The 17,251-nt window shown below is 40.6% G+C and overlaps 1 protein-coding gene across 2 annotated transcripts; it reads left to right on the top strand.

The window, feature by feature from the left end:
• The first annotated feature begins 7,603 nt into the window (after positions 1-7,603).
• On the top strand, positions 7,604-10,263 carry LOC307042780 (uncharacterized protein). Of its 2 annotated transcripts, none has more exons than XM_079686874.1 (2): positions 7,604-8,868; positions 9,053-10,263. In XM_079686874.1, the coding sequence occupies exons 1-2, from the start codon at positions 8,440-8,442 to the stop codon at positions 10,190-10,192; spliced, it is 1,569 nt and encodes a 522-aa protein (XP_079543000.1). In that variant the 5' UTR covers positions 7,604-8,439; the 3' UTR covers positions 10,193-10,263. The 2 variants fall into 2 exon arrangements, with proteins under 2 accessions (XP_079543000.1, XP_079543001.1); XM_079686875.1 differs by having other exon boundaries at positions 8,739-8,868; positions 9,057-10,259.
• Positions 10,264-17,251: the final 6,988 nt, after the last annotated feature.

Raw genomic sequence — 17,251 nt, 5'->3', positions numbered from 1 at the left:
AAATATACATTTGAATAAAATAACATGTATCCTTAACAGTGGCTTGTCTAAAGAGAAAAAAGAAGGGGACCAAGAAGAGAGCCCTGAGGGATCCCAGTAATAAGGCTGTAATGCGGGGCGATGAGTGGAGGAAGAGCCGACTGAAAAACGGAGAGTTACGACACACACTCACAAAGGCCCTTAAAGAAGCAGGGCTGTAGCCAGTGTATGAGGGTGCTCCAATGCTCGGGGATATTTCTTTCTTTCCTTTACTGGCACCAATTCAAGTTAAACGTATGGGTGACTTTAAAACAAGACCATTTCATTTTTGAAAGATATTGCTATTTTTTCCTTTAACAAATAAAAACGGAACTCATTCATTCGAGCCATTCTTATTAAGTACACACATTGCATTTGCAATGTGTGTACTTAATAAGAATGGCTGAATGTAAGAAATCAGGCAATTTGATGAGAACTAGAGCAAAAGTAAGCATTCAAATTGCCTGATAAAGTGTTTGGTTCCTGACAATATAAGAACAAGCAGGGGCTTTTTGAGTGTAAGGGTAGGGATGCTTCAAAATCTAAATGTGAAATTAAGGAGTAATGCTCATAAAATGGAATAATGCAATCTCAAATAAAGAATAAAAATGCTCCATAGACAGCATGCAACAGAGCTTATTACTGTGCTCAAATTGTTCAAACCAACCATAAAAGGAGTTGAACTACACCAGACTAAAACCGATTTAATGTTGCAATGAAAAAGCGCCTTTAAAGTCACAAAGTCTCGCTTCAAATTAGCAATCCCTAATGCAGGATTCTGGTTCTGTTCACAAGACAAGGAGCAACATCTGAGCGCGTTGATCTTTCCTCTCCGTATTAGCTTAATCTTTAGTGTCATCTTCTTTGACAACACTTTTAGAAGATGAATGTGTATGGTATGAGTTGTATTACATTAGTCATTCCACAGTGTAGCTCTGAGGCAGAATACCTAAGCTAATCCAGATACCAGGCATTTTTCCGTCTTTAAACCAAGTTAACTTATTGCTCAAGGCAGTGGCATCCCTGACTGCTTTAGCTAGCACGTAGATTTCTTAATAAGGACACAATCTACAGCACACTACTTTTAAGGACAGTAAAGAGTAAATAGAAGCACATTTGAGGTGGTTTTGTCTTAAATCCCAGTTATCTTCTTTGCTATTTTCTTTAATTGAAATTTGGTCTGTCACCATGCTGCATGAACACATGATTTATGGATGTATAAATGTGACAATGTCATCTTGAATGACATATAACAATGCAGAAGGCCACAAGTGTAAAATAAAAAACATTTCATGACTGAGTCAAACCAAACCGCTCCTGGATTAATTAATATTTTGTGCAAGATGGTACTTGCTGTGCTTCACCCATCATTGTCTGGCTGTAATTCAAAGAGGAGTGAACATTGTTGCACAATAAGAAGTAATCAAGCCTATGTATGGCTGAGAAGCACTGAAGAGATATGTAACCTGTTCATTGATTATTTCTTAATTATTTCATGTTGGAGGGTTAGTTCATTTAATGTCCTGCTTCATGCTGGTGCGGATCTGATGATGGATATATGATTAACCAGTTTCTGGTAGAATGCTTATGGAAGTAGAGGTGCTGCTGGGTAATAAATGCAGAATGCTTTGAATGCCTATTGTACTGAATTACATTGAGCGGATGTAATTTGTTACTGTAGAGGTTATGTGTGTTTTTGACGGTGTAGAGACAGTGAGACGTATGTGCGTCTCTCCGCTGCACAGTGAGGGTAAGAATGCAGTTGGACAGCATTCACTTTTCAACACATGAAATGCGCAGAGACGGTATCAAGACCTGCTTCATGGATCCAAGTAAACAAATCCAGTATCAATCATGTGCCAATAAGTGCATGATTACACAACACTAACTGACTGAAGCAGACCCCGGGCTACACATGCAACAAACTAAAATGCAAAACACAAAGACATTAATAATCATATAATCATTATAAAGTTTACATTGTTTGGTGAAAACTGACTTTACTCATTTCAGGAAGCACAGAAGTGTTGGAATCTGAGCTGTGTATTTCCGCCCAACCGGAAAACAAACTGTTACTCTTAGCATGTCAGCATTGAGTTAGAAAATAGCTTATGACATTCAACATTAGTAACTAATTCTCAGTTCTGGGCAGGTTCCAGTCATCTAACATCATTTTTTAAAACGTATTAATACACTTGTTACATAGGCCTATTGGATGACTGTATTGAGGACTGATACCAGATAACGTGTCCACCGGCTGCTCTGCATCACACTGGTTTATAGCTCATAGTTTGAGATGTTCTTTTAAGAGTGCTACAACTGTCATGGTTAAATATTTAAAAAAAAAAAAAATTAAATTGAGATCATCATGGTATGGTTTTACCACTGAAAATACGTAACATTCCACCTTGTAATGACACCTTCTATAGACAGACGTTTTCTTACTATCTATTTACCACATCCTCAGAATGAGGAAACATGTGAAGGTTACCTCGTGTTTTAGTTTTGGTTGGGTGTTGTACTCTCTACTACTGTAGCCTGAAAATTCAAACAACATACATATAAAATACATTTAATTTACAAAGTTGAATTACCTTTAAAATAACTTATTCAACAGTTCAAAGTCCCACATGTTGTCTTACCAACACAAGCCCAATGAGAGGCTCCACGCGTTTCAGAGCCTTGAAGGCCTGAGCGAAGTGCTAAAACCTGGTATACTCTATCATTTAGTTTATTAGATTCTCCCAGGTATGGAAGATGATTAGGGCCACATGTAAGAACAAATAAATCAAAAATCTATTTGATCATTTCAACTTCTCTTATAGAATGAATCTTTTGGCTTGCCGAAAAGCTCTAAATGCTGCCATGCTTATGAGAGCATGGAGAAGAGTCAGGACTACAAATCAGAGATATAGTCAATGCAAAAACCTTTGTCATGACATTTGAGAGCAAAACACAGCAGTTGTGGAATCCGCCCACGATAGACTCAGCCTACCACCCACACCCCCCTCCCAACCCCACCCACCCCTGGAGCAAGCTGCAGCTCAGAACTGATAAAGGACGAATTTTGCTTTGAACTGAGAAGAAGGACAGCTATGAGGAGAATGCAGTTCACCGGCTGGACGACAAACCCCTCTGCAGAACCTTTAGCCTAGTTAGCTTGACTGACGCAACCATAACATCTGTGCAGTTGAAGCAGTGTATCAGAGGTGTTTCCTGTGTTTACGGGTGCTTCTTTGTTTGGTAGACCCAAGCCTGCTGAGACTCTTCCACAGGTATTCATTAAAAAGGCACAAGTTGGGACCTGAAAAAGAGGCAGGGAATGAAACATGAATCCAGGAGCCATGTTTTTCGCCTTCTCTCTGATTTGACAGAAAGCAGCCGTGGGCTAACAGACGTGTACGAACAGAAACACCTTCAACGCCTCACTGTAGTGCAGGACCTTTTGGTCGTTTTTACAGTCAAATCAAGGTGGTTACGTATTTCAAAATCCATGATTGTTAGAAAAGACAATCTGAATCTGCTGAATGTTCATCCTCTCTTACACATCTAAAACATCAAGTTTAATCAGAGAAATCTCAAACAGGCAATATGGATATCTGTGGACGAGCAGTGGTGCCATCTAACTTGCTTTTTGGTCTACCATACACATGTAGAACTGTTTGAACAACCTGCAGTTATGCAACAAATCCCTTTGAGGTTGTTTGTTTTCATTTTGCCCTATTCTGATTTGTTGGGGTGTTCCCTCTCCTGTAGTGTGTTATATGTTTGTTGTGCATGTAAATGGTCTACAAAGGCTAAAGGTGTTCCCCCCAGAGGGAGTTTCTCTCCCCCCCCCCCTGCCTGAAACGCCTCCATTGGACTTCTTTGTTTGCTTCTGGAACATAGTAACATAACTACGTAACAGTTGGGCTTCTACTGGCTATAGAACTTCAATACATTGTACGTGATAAGCTAAGGGGCGAGACATCTCTAAGCGGTTGACCAATCATAACAGAGCCGGCCAGCTAACCAGGGCCGCCCCTCCCTACACGCAGAACACACCTCATCTTATGCGCAAATGCGGCGCAATTATGCGCGCCACGGTTTCCCCGCAGCGAGGCTCCGGTGCTAACAGTTCACGAGCGTGCTCTAAAAATTAAGGTAAATGTCTATAATCGAAACTAGACCATGTAGTTGGGCATCATGCTTTCAAAACTCAGTCAAATTGGGTGGAAACCAGATCAGTGTTGTACACTAAGGCAGTGGTTCTCAAACCTTTTTCAATAATGTACCCCCTTTGAAAAAACAATGCAGGCAAGTAGCCTACCCCCTGATCAGCGCAAACAAAAATGTTAGGGAAAAAAATGCCTATATAAAGAGGTACAGTACAGCGCTGCACCATCGGTGTCTGATTTAGTAAAACAACAACATTGTAACTGAGAAACACTTAAATGCTACATTTCAAGTGTTTACAATCCATCACTAAATTCATGGCAAACCAATTTTAACATAATGCAATAACACTGAGACGACATTAGTTGCATTGAACTGATCTTTTTAATAAGTTGTACTTACAATGTAGTGAGAAACATGTGCTTGTGCTTCACTGAGGACCTTTGTCATTCTGACAGGGAGGCAACATGAAGTTATTACACTTCGAGTTTTGAAATATCTGTAGGCTGTTAATATAAAACCCACACTGCTCAAACTTCGTTACTTTTCCTAAAATTAGTATATTTATTTATTTATTTTGGGGCGTGGGGAATGAAGAGAAAAACATATATGAGCATTTTATGAGCATGGGATTTTTACCCCTCATATAAACAGTGCTTGAATTGGAATAAAAAAGGGGCCAGTACTCTAAATCAGCAACTGTTTCAAGTCAATTAATTTATACAGCCCAAAAACAAGTATTTGGCTCAAAGTCATATAGTATATTCTATAATGCTGGTGGGTTTGTCTCTTTACTGTATATTTTAGAAAAGCTCACTGGAAGTAAACAAAATGACTTAGGGTGCATCTGAGATTAGAGGGGGTGCAGTGGTAAAGTGCTATTTTTATAAATGGGGAGTGGACCTGACACCCTAGCGGGGTCCGGGGGCATGCTCCCCCGGGAAGAATTTTTAAAAATATTGAAGTTAGATGCATCAATCTAGTGCACTTTGGGAGCAAAAGGAAGATATATATGGATACTTCTCAACATCCATATGAAACAACTGTAAACAGATGTACTTTTTCTTTATGGATATAAAAGAAAGTAAAGCCTGACTCCTACTGGCGGCTGGTTAAATGACTCCTCGTCCCTGAGTACACTCACCATCTTTCAGCAGGAAAGGAGAGAGGGAATCCTTGTCCGGCGACAACCGCTGTCTTTTCGCACTATTATCAAGCCAGGCTAACATTTTCGAAATGCTAACGTTATGTGATGTCTTTTCTGCTCTAGTCTATTGCTGCGGTGCGTCATAGATGCGTCATGAAATGCCGCCGGCTGGGCATATTTGCCGGCCGCCGGCTGCACCTATTTGTTGTCATGACGTGCCGCCGGCGGCTGAGTACCGCCATTTTACTGAGCACTGGCACCTTGCCGGTACTCAGTAAGAAGTGCCGGTACCACATGGGTAAAAATCAGAAGTGCCAGTACTGCGTACCGGTGAGTACCGGCCCAATTCAAGCACTGCATATGCATAATGCTGCGCCACACGCCGTTGCCAAGCAACGCTTATTGTTTAGGTGTCCTTTGATAAGCAGGCAGTCATATCATTAGCTAGAACTAGCTAGATCTAATAGATTTGGACATAAACGCGAGTGAAGTATAACCGGACGCGAGAGAGAGATCAGAGATCAGATCAGCTGCTGCTGACGGAGAACACGCAGCTTTTCCGGATCACAGCTCCGCCGCTGTGACGGACCGTTGAGCGGAGCAAAAATACACTAAGAGTTAGACCTAACACACTTAGCTATTTCATCTACTCTGAAACTAGCTAAACTAGCTATACATATATTTATTCTTTACTGTCGGGTCACTTATTACAGGTTCAGCGAGCTGCACGAGCCTGACGAGCTGTCAGGAGAGGGAGAGGAAAAGAGAGCACCCCGTTTATTTTTTCCCATTTTATTATCTAGAATTACTGTAAACCTTTGAAGAAAGTAGTTAATCTACTATTAGTAGTTTGTTTAAATGCATTAATTACCTTTTTTTTTCATTAACATAAAATAAATCTCACGTACCCCCTGCAGTACTCCAACGTACCCCTAGTGGTCCGCATACCCCCATTTGAGAACCACTGCACTAAGGAAAGAATGTAGCTTCAAACTGACCCACACAACGTGACGGACTGCGAACATTTTCTCCACACTCAAAGCTGAGAGAACTTAGTGTGGGAAAAACAAAGACTCAATGGTGCTGTATATTTTATATTTTAAAAAGGGATAAATATGCTAATATTTTGTTTAAGGAAGATGTGAGACTGGTTGTTTTACGAAGAAGGGGCTTCAACTGAGCTCAAATGCTTCAGATGTGGCAGCAGTTCCAATTGGACAAAAACACACATTTGTAGACATTTTCAAATCAAAATGAAGGCCCTGTTACGCAGGATACTGCATACTGTTCAACACTAACAGTCACAATGCAGTGGTGGAAAGTAACAAAGTACTTTACTTGGGTATTTCCATTTATTGCAATTTTATACTTCCTAACTCACTCCTCCAATGGCAGATGTCGTACTTTTTAATCCACTATCTTTATTTTTTTAACACTTAATAACACATGATGTGCCGATTTGGTATAATGCAGTACTCTAGTACTAATCTACACAGTATTTATAGTATGTACATTTGGTCCACATTGACAAAATACAATACTAAAATGCTTTAAAAACAGGATAATTGAATAACCATAATAATATAATACTGTGAAAGATCACTTCTGCATAACGAGTCATTTTACTTTTAATACTTAAAGTACATTTAGCTGATAATACTTATGTGCTTTATATTATGTAGAAATGGGCTATTGTGCAGAACAAGTACTTTTACTTTTTGTACTTTAAATACATTTTGATGCTAATACTTTTCTACTCTTACTTGAGTAACATTTAGAAATCAGGACTTTTACTTGTAATGGAGTATTTGAAGACCATAGTATTTGAACTTTTACTTAGTTAAAGGATCTGAGTACTTTTAGAAACACTACACAAATGTGATATGATGAAATAAGGTCAATATCTCACAGTCCTTTAAATAAGGAAGCTTCTCTGAGCTGTGTTCTCTGCAGCGATGCATTCCTCCATCTGACAATCTGCCTGGGGGGCTGGGAGGACAGAAACTGAACCCACAAATTGTTCAAATTCATTCACCTGTCAGAGTCCATGTGGGAATACACATGCAAATAGGATTCTTCAATCGACACACCCAAACAGCTACAGCCTGGTGGGGGGGGGGATGACATTTGCCCTCAATACTGCTTCTGAATGGCTTTACACATGTGTATGTGAGAGTTTGTGGATTTTTAAACAGCCCAGCTGGTCGTTTGTCACTGCTGCAGACACACACTTCATTCATTCTTACTCACACACACTCACACACATTCTTCAATTGTTAATGCTTTTTGGTCTACACGGAACTACACGGACCACTATTGCGGTAAGCATGTTGTAACTTCCGGTTGTTGTTGTCATCTCCGGGTATCCCGTGTGCCTGTTCTGTTGCTGATAGCTTATTATCTTAACTTAATCGATCGTTTTAAACTCTTGATCACGGCAACTGCCTGACGTTGTAATCACACGTTACTACAGCTTAAGCACTCACAAACTCTCCTTCTCTTAGCGACTGTAACTCCACAGTTGCCTACACTCTTTTCGGGTTTGCTAACGGTAGCTACTTTAGCTTGATAGCTAGCCATGGCTCTTTCCCCACCCTCGGGTGCTATTTCCTGCTCTAACTGTCTCATGTTTGGTTACTCCCCTACCTCCTTTACTGGTACCGATACATGTGTTAAATGTAGTATAGTTGTTAGGTTGGAGGCGGGAATCATAGCCATAGAAGCCCGGCTCCGCATCTTAGAAAATAACTCAGCTACAGTAAAGCCCATGTTAGCCGGTGCGGACCGGCAAAAGGTAGCTCCTCTTAGCCGTCCCCCGGCAACTCCCGAGCAGCAGGGAGAATGGGTGACTGTTCAGAAGGGGCATAACACGAAACCCGCAGGTCCCCACCAACCCGTTCACGTATCTAACAGATATTCCCCACTCAGCGAGACACCCGCTGAGAAGCCAACTCTGGTTATTGGTAGCTCTATAGACAAGTTTACGCGACAAACCACGGGTAGCGCCATAACCCTACACAAATGCACTTCATTTCCGCCGGAAGTCTTTTGCACAGCGTCTGTCGGTGTAAACCGGTGTAAACAGTCAGACGGGCACTGGTGTAAACACAGCGATTTCGATGCTAACAGTGATGCTAGCTTGGGAACACGATTCTACTTCTTTGACTGGAGATGGCGTTACTCTCCCCCACCCGAATTCAGTGCAAAACTGGGAGGATAACATGACGACGTGGCCCAGCATAACGTACAGCAAAATTTGCTCCTACTTCGTTCAATCCATGGCAATAGATGGAAAAGCAATGGACAGTCTGAAGGCCTCCAAGGCATATCAATATTTGCACAGCAACAAAGTTGGTTGTGTCATGTCATACAAACATGATCGTTTTGTTTATCTAAAAGCAAAGGTAGAGCCTAGCCAGTGTTTGAACAATGCATGGCATAATGCTTGGGTGCTGGTAACTGAAGCTGGAGAAGTCAAAACTGCGGGATGTACGTGTGTTGCTGGACCAGGGAGATCTTGTTCCCACTCAGCTGCGATCCTGTGGAAGGTAACTAGATTATTTGACCATTGTAGCCTAGGCCTATGTCTTTTGTTGTTGGTATCCGAACTACATCATAGGCTACTTGGCTAGAGTGCAAAGTGTGTGTATGCCATGATGTATTATATCATATGACATGTTTGCAGTGAACCCATTATAATATCTATGCACTGTTTTTACTCTATCTCTCTAGGTAGAAAATGCTGTGAGACAGGGGAAAACCGGGCTTGCCTGCACAGACAGACAGAACCAGTGGAATGCTGGGTCTAAAAGAAATGCTGGTCAGAGGAAGATGAAGTATGTGCGCTTCAAACGACACAACAGGAAGGATCTCTACCAGCCGCCACCAACTTCACAGCCATCCTCTACCACTCCAGAACCGGCACAGGAGGTGACACTCTTTAGGACTCATGAAGAGTGGAGGAAGAACACACTTGCCTCACCAATGGCAGAACTTTTCAATTGCCCTGGGAATAGCCTCCTGCAGTTCTGCTTTAATGCTGATACCTCTTCCATCACCGAGCCAACACCATGTCCACACCTCCATCTCCTAACCCATGATGAGCACCACATACCACTGGCTTGTGTAAAATGCAGAACCTTCTATGATAAGTACATTAACATGTCCACAGCCCGGCTTGAGGAGATCGAGAAGGTTACAAAAGCACAGAGCAAAGAACAGGTCTGGCATGATGCGCGGAGAGTGCGCATCACAGCGAGCACAGGTAGAAAGGTGCCCATTCGCTCAACCACGGCGCCCGACAAGTTTTTGTCAGAACACTTACACCCATCCTTCCGTGGCAATGCTGCAACCCGTCAAGGAGCGGAGGGGGAGGAACTTGCAAGGGACTATTTGGAAACTCTGGGCAACAGCATTGAAACCAAAGGCTTAGTGGTGTGCGACAAGGATCCGTGGCTTGCAGCATCTCCCGATGGAGTGATAAACAAAGACATTCTGTTGGAGATCAAATCACCTGTGTTGGGAAACAAGTCACTTGCAGAATTTTTGGCAACAAAGAACTGTGAAATCACAACTGTGGCAAACGGAAATAGGATAGATTACCATATTGCCTGCAATGGTCCAAAAGGCTACTATATGCAGGTACAAATTGGGATGCACTGCACAGGGCTTCAGCACTCCAAGTTGGTGATCTGGAACAAAACTGAGCACCTAGAAATCGAAGTACCCTACGACCAAGACTTTGTCCAGGGGCATATCATAAGGCTCCGCACATTCTACTTTGCCCACATGCTCCCGAAAATTGTTGACGATTTTGTTGAGGGAAGGTTACAGTTCTGCAGTAAATATCTCAGCATTTTAAAACCAAAATAAACTGCCTTATTTAGGTCATGCCCACAGGAGCCAACAGTTGTCTGTTGTTTACATAATGCATAATTTACATGATCTCTTTATGCTGTGCAATATATCATATGTGCCTGTACTGTTTGAGTGAAAATAAAGTTTGATGTAATTTCATTTCATTATTGCACTGTTATTGCATTATTGCATTTCATATGTTCCTTAGAGTGCTACAATTTCTTTTAACACAGTTCATCATTCATTTTAAGCTCATACTGTACATAAATAACACTGAATGAATTAATTGTTTAGAGGAAACTAAATAAATGGCTTCAACAAGAAAGATCACATGTTTAATCCTAACAGGTATTACAAATTAAAATATAAAAGCAGCCCACACAATTACATCACTATGAAAATATTCATATATAATATTAAAAAATACAATGCATGCAGTATTTGTTGTGTTTATCTGTATTTAATGAACAACATGGCTGGGTGCTGGGTGCTGGTTTGTGGTCGTAGCACTCTCTATCTAACCACTCGTTCAGGTGCTTTCCCGAGTGATTGCAACCAACTACCGCACACGTAGTTCCCGAACCACTTTTCTTCATGTTGTAATTGTTATATCCTCTTTGTCTCTGCGATATCAGTGCTTTGTCGGCACAACGGAGCTAGCTAGCAAAACAAACCCAGTCCGCCAAAACGGAAGTGCATTGCATCGAAGGGAGGAGTTCAGGATGTAGAGCGGAAACGGCTCAATAACTTGTGTATTATGAGACACGTGAATTTAGAGACCGAAGCGTCCACAGTCACATGCATTCCGGGGGCCAGAGCGGGCGACGTTGAGGCGCATCTTAGACTGCTGGCTAAAAATAAACGTAAATACAGTAGGATTGTTATTCACGTCGGTGGTAATGATGTTCGTTTACGCCAATCAGAATGCACCAAACTTAATGTGGCGTCGGTGTGTAGTTATGCTAAAACAATGTCGGACACCGTAATCTTCTCTGGTCCCCTCCCCAATCTGATCAATGATGACATGTATAGCCGCATGTCATCATTTCAGCGCTGGTTGTCTTGGTGGTGCCCAGCAAACAATGTGGGCTTCGTGAATAATTGGACAGCCTTCTGGGGAAAACCTGGTCTGATTAAGAGAGACGGCATTCATCCTACTTTGGAAGGTGCAAATCTCATTTCTGCAAACATTTCAGGGCTCTGTGGACTTAATCCATGACAAACTGGAGTTGAGACCAGGAGGCAGAGTCGCAGTCTTACACGCTTCTCTGCGCTCTCTCCTAGGCAGTCATCCATAGGAATCCCGAACCCAATAAAATACCCAATATTAACGGTGTGTGTGTCTGCCCAAGGACAATTTAAGGTAAAACCTAATAGAGGTGTCATACATAATAACCTAATAAAAGTAAATGTAACAACTACTACAGTGCAACAAAACAGGAAGATTAAATGTGGTCTCTTAAACATAAGATCTCTAGCATCTAAAGCAATACTGGTAAATGATTTAATATCAGATTATAATATTGATATATGCTGTCTCACTGAAACTTGGTTGAGACATGAAGAATATGTCAGCATAAATGAGGCCACTCCACCCAGCCATATCAATACTCATATTGCCCGAGGCACGGGCCGAGGAGGTGGAGTTGCAGCAATCTTTGACTCAAGTTTACTTATCAATACTAAACAAAAATTAAATTATACCTCCTTTGAAAGCCTCATTTTCAGTCTTACGCATCCGACCTGGAAAACTTTGCAGCCAATCTTATTTGTTACAGTGTACCGTGCACCAGGTCCTGCTTTATCCGACCATTTCTTAGTAACTTTTGAAGTACTGTTACTAGACTACAAAGCATTAGCCAAAAGCTCCTGCAGCAGAAACCTATCTGTTAGTGCTATAGCCAAATTTAAGGAAGAGATTCCACCAATACTTAACTCGATAGCATGTCTGCATGTAGGGGAGGAAACTTATACAAAATGTACACCACCCCAAATTGATCATGTTGTTGATAGTGCTACAGATGCGCTGCGAATAAAATTAGACTCTGTTGCTCCTTTGAAAAAGAAGAAAATAAAACAACATAGATTAGCTCCATGGCATAATGCCGAAACCCGCAAAATAAAGCAAAAGTCGAGACAACTTGAAAGGATATGGCGTTCCACTAAACTTGAAGAATCTCGTTTAATTTGGCATATTACACTCAATGAATATAAGAAAGCACTGCATAAAGCGAGAGCAGCATACTACTCTTCATTAATAGATGAGAATAAGAATAATGCAAGATTTCTTTTCAGCACTGTAGCCAGGCTGACAGAGAGCCACAGCTCGACTGAGCCTTCTATTCCCATAGCACTCAGTAGTAATGATTTTATGTGCTTTTTTAACGATAAAATTGTTACTCTTAGAAACAAAATCAATGACCTCTTGCCTTTAACCAGTATAGTGTTATCAACAGCTCCCGGAAACGTAAGTTCTAATAATATTACACTAGATAGTAAACTAGAATGCTTTTCAGCCATAAACCTTGAACAATTAAATTCAATGATTCTCTCTTCTAAACCATCAACGTGTATCTTAGACCCGATTCCAACTAAGCTGTTAAAAGAAGTTTTTCCATTAATTAGCACTTCTTTATTAAATATTATGAATATGTCTTTATTATCAGGCTATGTTCCACAATCATTCAAAGTAGCAGTGATAAAACCGCTTCTTAAAAAGCACAACCTCGATCCAGAGGTTTTAGCCAACTATAGACCTATTTCTAATCTTCCGTTCCTCTCAAAGATTCTTGAGAAAGCAGTCGCAAAACAGCTGTGTGATTACTTAAAAAACTATGATTTATTTGAAGATTTTCAGTCTGGCTTTAGAACACAACATAGCACAGAGACAGCTCTGGTTAAAGTCACAAATGACATTCTAATAGCCTCTGACAAGGGACTTGTCTCTATTCTTGTCTTGCTCGATCTTAGTGCTGCATTTGATACTATCGACCATGATATCCTATTGCAAAGACTAGAGCACTTAGTTGGCATACAGGGAACTGCTTTAGGCTGGTTTAGGTCCTATCTATCTGAACGCTCTCAGTTTGTACGTGTCAACGATGAATCTTCCATGCAAACCAAAGTTAGCCATGGAGTGCCACAGGGCTCAGTGCTTGGACCTATTTTGTTCACCCTATATATGCTTCCGTTAGGCAATATTATAAGGAATCATTCTGTAAACTTTAATTGTTATGCGGATGATACTCAACTATATTTATCAATCAAGCCTGATGAAATTAATCATCTAAATAAAATTCAAGACTGCCTCAAGGACTTAAAAACGTGGATGACCTTAAATTTTTTGATGTTAAACACGACCAAAACTGAAGTTATTGTACTTGGCCCGAAGAATCTACGAAACAAATTATCTAAAGATATATTAACTATGGATGGCATTAATTTGGCCTCCAGTGAGACTGTAAGGAATCTTGGTGTTATATTTGATCAGGATTTATCCTTTAACGCCCACATAAAATCAATTTCAAGGACCGCCTACTTCCATCTACGTAACATTGCAAAAATCAGGCATATCTTGCCTCAAAACGATGCAGAGAAACTAGTCCATGCATTTGTTACTTCAAGGCTGGATTATTGTAACTCCTTATTATCAGGGTGTACCAAGAAGTCAGTCAAGTCGCTTCAGCTGATTCAAAATGCTGCAGCTCGTGTACTAACCAGAGTTAGGAAAAGGGACCACATTACTCCTGTTCTGGCTGCCTTACACTGGCTCCCTATAGAACACAGGATAGAATTTAAAATTCTTCTTCTTGCCTACAAAGCCCTTAATGGGCAGGCGCCATCTTACCTTAAAGAACTCATTATACCCTATTGTCCTACTAGGGCATTGCGTTCCAAGAATGCAGGGTTGTTGGTTGTTCCTAGAGTCTCTAAAAGTACAATGGGAGCCAGAGCCTTTTCTTATCAAGCTCCACTTTTGTGGAATCAGCTTCCAGTTTGTGTTCGGACGGCAGACACCCTATCCGTTTTTAAGAGTGCGCTTAAGACCTTCCTTTTTGATAAAGCTTATAGTTAGGGCTGATTAGATTCAGCCCCTAGTTTTGCTGATATAGGCTTAGTTTGTCGGGGGACATCTTACTCTTCCTTCTCTCTGTCTATACCTGTGTACTCTCATGTTCCGATTAACCCAGCTTCCCCAAATGTCTTTCTTTTTGGTGTCTATATACGCCGGGATCCGGAGTCATGGATGATCCTGCGGTCCTGTGTCATGGATTGCGAGTCCTGGATCTTGAGTCGTGGCTGTGGTCCTGGATCATAAGTCCTGGATGGATATACTCATGGATTCATCTTCCTATTATACACACATGCATTTCCAAACATTTGGACTACCTATGTTGCAAATGTATTATCTTTTCAATTTACACACGGCATCTATTGCACGTCTGTCCGTCCTGGGAGAGGGATCCCTCCTCTGTTGCTCTCCCTGAGGTTTCTCCCATTTTTCCCTTTAAACTGGGTTTTCTCTGGAAGTTTTTCCTTGTACGATGTGAGGGTCTAAGGACAGAGGGTGTCGTATTGTCATACTGATATTCTGTACAAACTGTGAAGTCCACTGAGACAAATGTAACATTTGTGATATTGGGCTATATAAATAAACATTGATTGATTGATGATGGTCTTTCCTGAGTCCCATATATTTTTAAGAGATGTATAATTTGATGTTAATAACTTGTTTTGGAACAACTTGCAGTTTGGCAACAGTTTCCTTTTGAGTTTGGTTGCTTTAAATTGCCCCTAATATGATTTAGGGTGCTTCTTAGCGGAAGCAATACGATCATTTTCAAGTCAATACAATCATTTCAATTCATATTTGAAGTCAAGTTGTTAGTTTGTTCAGTTTGATCACCCTGTCGGGTGTTCTTTTTCCAATACTGACCGCCTCGCTGCCTATATCCCTTACGTACGTTATAGGCTAAGGGGCGGGACATCTCTAAGCGGTTGACCAATCATAACAGAGTCGGCCAGCTAACCAATCAGAGCAGACTGAGCTCTGATTTCAGACAGAGGGTAAAAAGAGGTGCTGCAGCACAGGCAGTATGAGAACAATAAAGAGCTTTTTGAACATTAAAGCATGGAGACATGTCCCAGGAGAGACACTGAGTACTAATATGAACCTGAAAATGAGCAGAATATGCCCTCTTTGACTGAAAACTCTCAGACAATTTGTTTATAGCTGATAAACTGACATTAACACGACTTCCATTTGTGTAGCTAAAAAGCTGTAGATGTGCTTAGAATGGAAGTTGTATCCATGAGGAAGGGACTTCCCGGCTGTCTAATCAGTGTTCTGTGACCTCAAGGTGGAGGATGGATTTTATTTCAGACCTCAGACATCAGTTAGCATGTGAGAGTCTTTACTAGCACACTGACTTCCTGAAAAGCTTCTTGAAAAGCCTCTCACATGGTAACTCTCTCCTCCGAAATGCTGAAGTGTAGTTTCTGTGGCTCATCATGGCTTTTGTCTCACACTGACCCCACCCTTCTCCTGCCCTGTACACAGTCATCACATTGTATTGATTGGTTGGATGGGTTGGGTGGTGACTCATGCAGCAGAGCTCGGTATGCTCCACACTGAAGACGATATTAAAGCAATATTGTATCAAAATAACTGGTTGGCCACACAACAAAACCACAATGAATTTAGCACAGGGTTTAACCAACACACCCGTGAATGTAACTTAATTAACATCAAAGAGGGTGTATTTCTACAATTGCCATCACATAGAAGGCCAGGTATTGAAACTGAAAAACTGTTGAAAAATGGAATGTATACAAGACCACAGAAATACAAAACTGACGATTTACTGGCAACAAGAGCACGTCAAATGTATGATGATGCAAAATAAATTATAATCAGGCAAGTTTAATTGAAGTACCAAAGTAAAAACATACATTTTTGAAGAATGTAGGGATCATTTACTGTTGTGTTGGTGGGGGCGGAGCTCTGTAAAACAATAGGTAATACCTTATATGGTCATTATATCCTAAACAGTTTACAGAAAGAGTAAACATTATTAACAGAAGAATAAACGCAAATGATATTAAGTAAAAGTAGGTTGCTCATTATTCAGTATCCCCCATGTTAGTGAATTATTATTATTATTAAGCAGTACTGCCGTTATAGGTTTGACGCCGTAACTATGAACCGTCCATCTTTTGGTGGTTCAATCTGTATTTAAAAAACTATCCTACATTTATGTATTTAAAAAGCTTTGTATTATTTTCAGCCACAATAAATAATTTCTGAAGCATTTGATTTAAATTGCTGCTTTTCATGATGAGCTGTGGTGTATTCGATTTGTGTACGTGTTATTGGAGCAGTCCTGTAAGCTGTTGATTCACATTCATGTTACTATGGTATGTAGATCAGGGGTTAGGAATATGAAACATGTCTGCTGTTACTGTTGTTAAAAACTAGTGCAGTAACAAGTGTTGATTGATTTGCAAAGTCTGCACCGTGACAACACGCCCAATAAAAGCAGACATGAATCTCTGCAACTTTACATAATGCACTGAAATGAATCAAAACGCAGTATCGAATCAATAAAAACAAATTGTTTACATTCCCTAAAAATCAAGTGTATAACCGCAAACAATCAATAGCTCTTTGTCATTGGCAAATATCTTAAAAAACACTGCTAAGATCCGTAAAACTACTACAGACCCTTAGAGCAATTCATAAATAAATGGAGGCACAATTCAATGGCCTTAAATAAACTAAATATTTCCCATGTTTTGGTTCCTTTGTGTACAGGAGTGCATTATCAGAGCCAGCATCGCTCCAGACACTCTGAATACCTCCACTGGAAACCATCCACCTTTTCACAGCCTCCCAATTTTCTCCTTATTTGCCTTTTATGAACAATAACCCTTGCAAAGCAGAGTTGTCAACATGTCTTGATAACTGCCTTAATCGGGGGCCAATATTATTCCACTATTTAGCTCATTCCAGGAATGAATCAAAATGTGGGGTGGAGTAAGTTAAATTAGGATTTAGAAAAATTATAATCTTTG

Source organism: Notothenia rossii (genome assembly GCF_949606895.1).
Source record: "Notothenia rossii genome assembly, chromosome: 6".
In the NCBI taxonomy this organism is placed as follows: domain Eukaryota; kingdom Metazoa; phylum Chordata; class Actinopteri; order Perciformes; family Nototheniidae; genus Notothenia; species Notothenia rossii.
Note: the sequence above shows the minus strand (reverse complement) of the source record. Positions and strands in the feature narration are given on the sequence as shown.

Coding starts and splice junctions, on each gene's coding strand:
- LOC307042780 (XM_079686874.1), top strand. CDS start 8,440: ATGCTAACAGTGATGCTAGCTTGGGAACACGATTCTACTTCTTTGACT. Junction 8,869..9,052: donor CAGCTGCGATCCTGTGGAAG/GTAACTAGATTA, acceptor CTATCTCTCTAG/GTAGAAAATGCTGTGAGACA.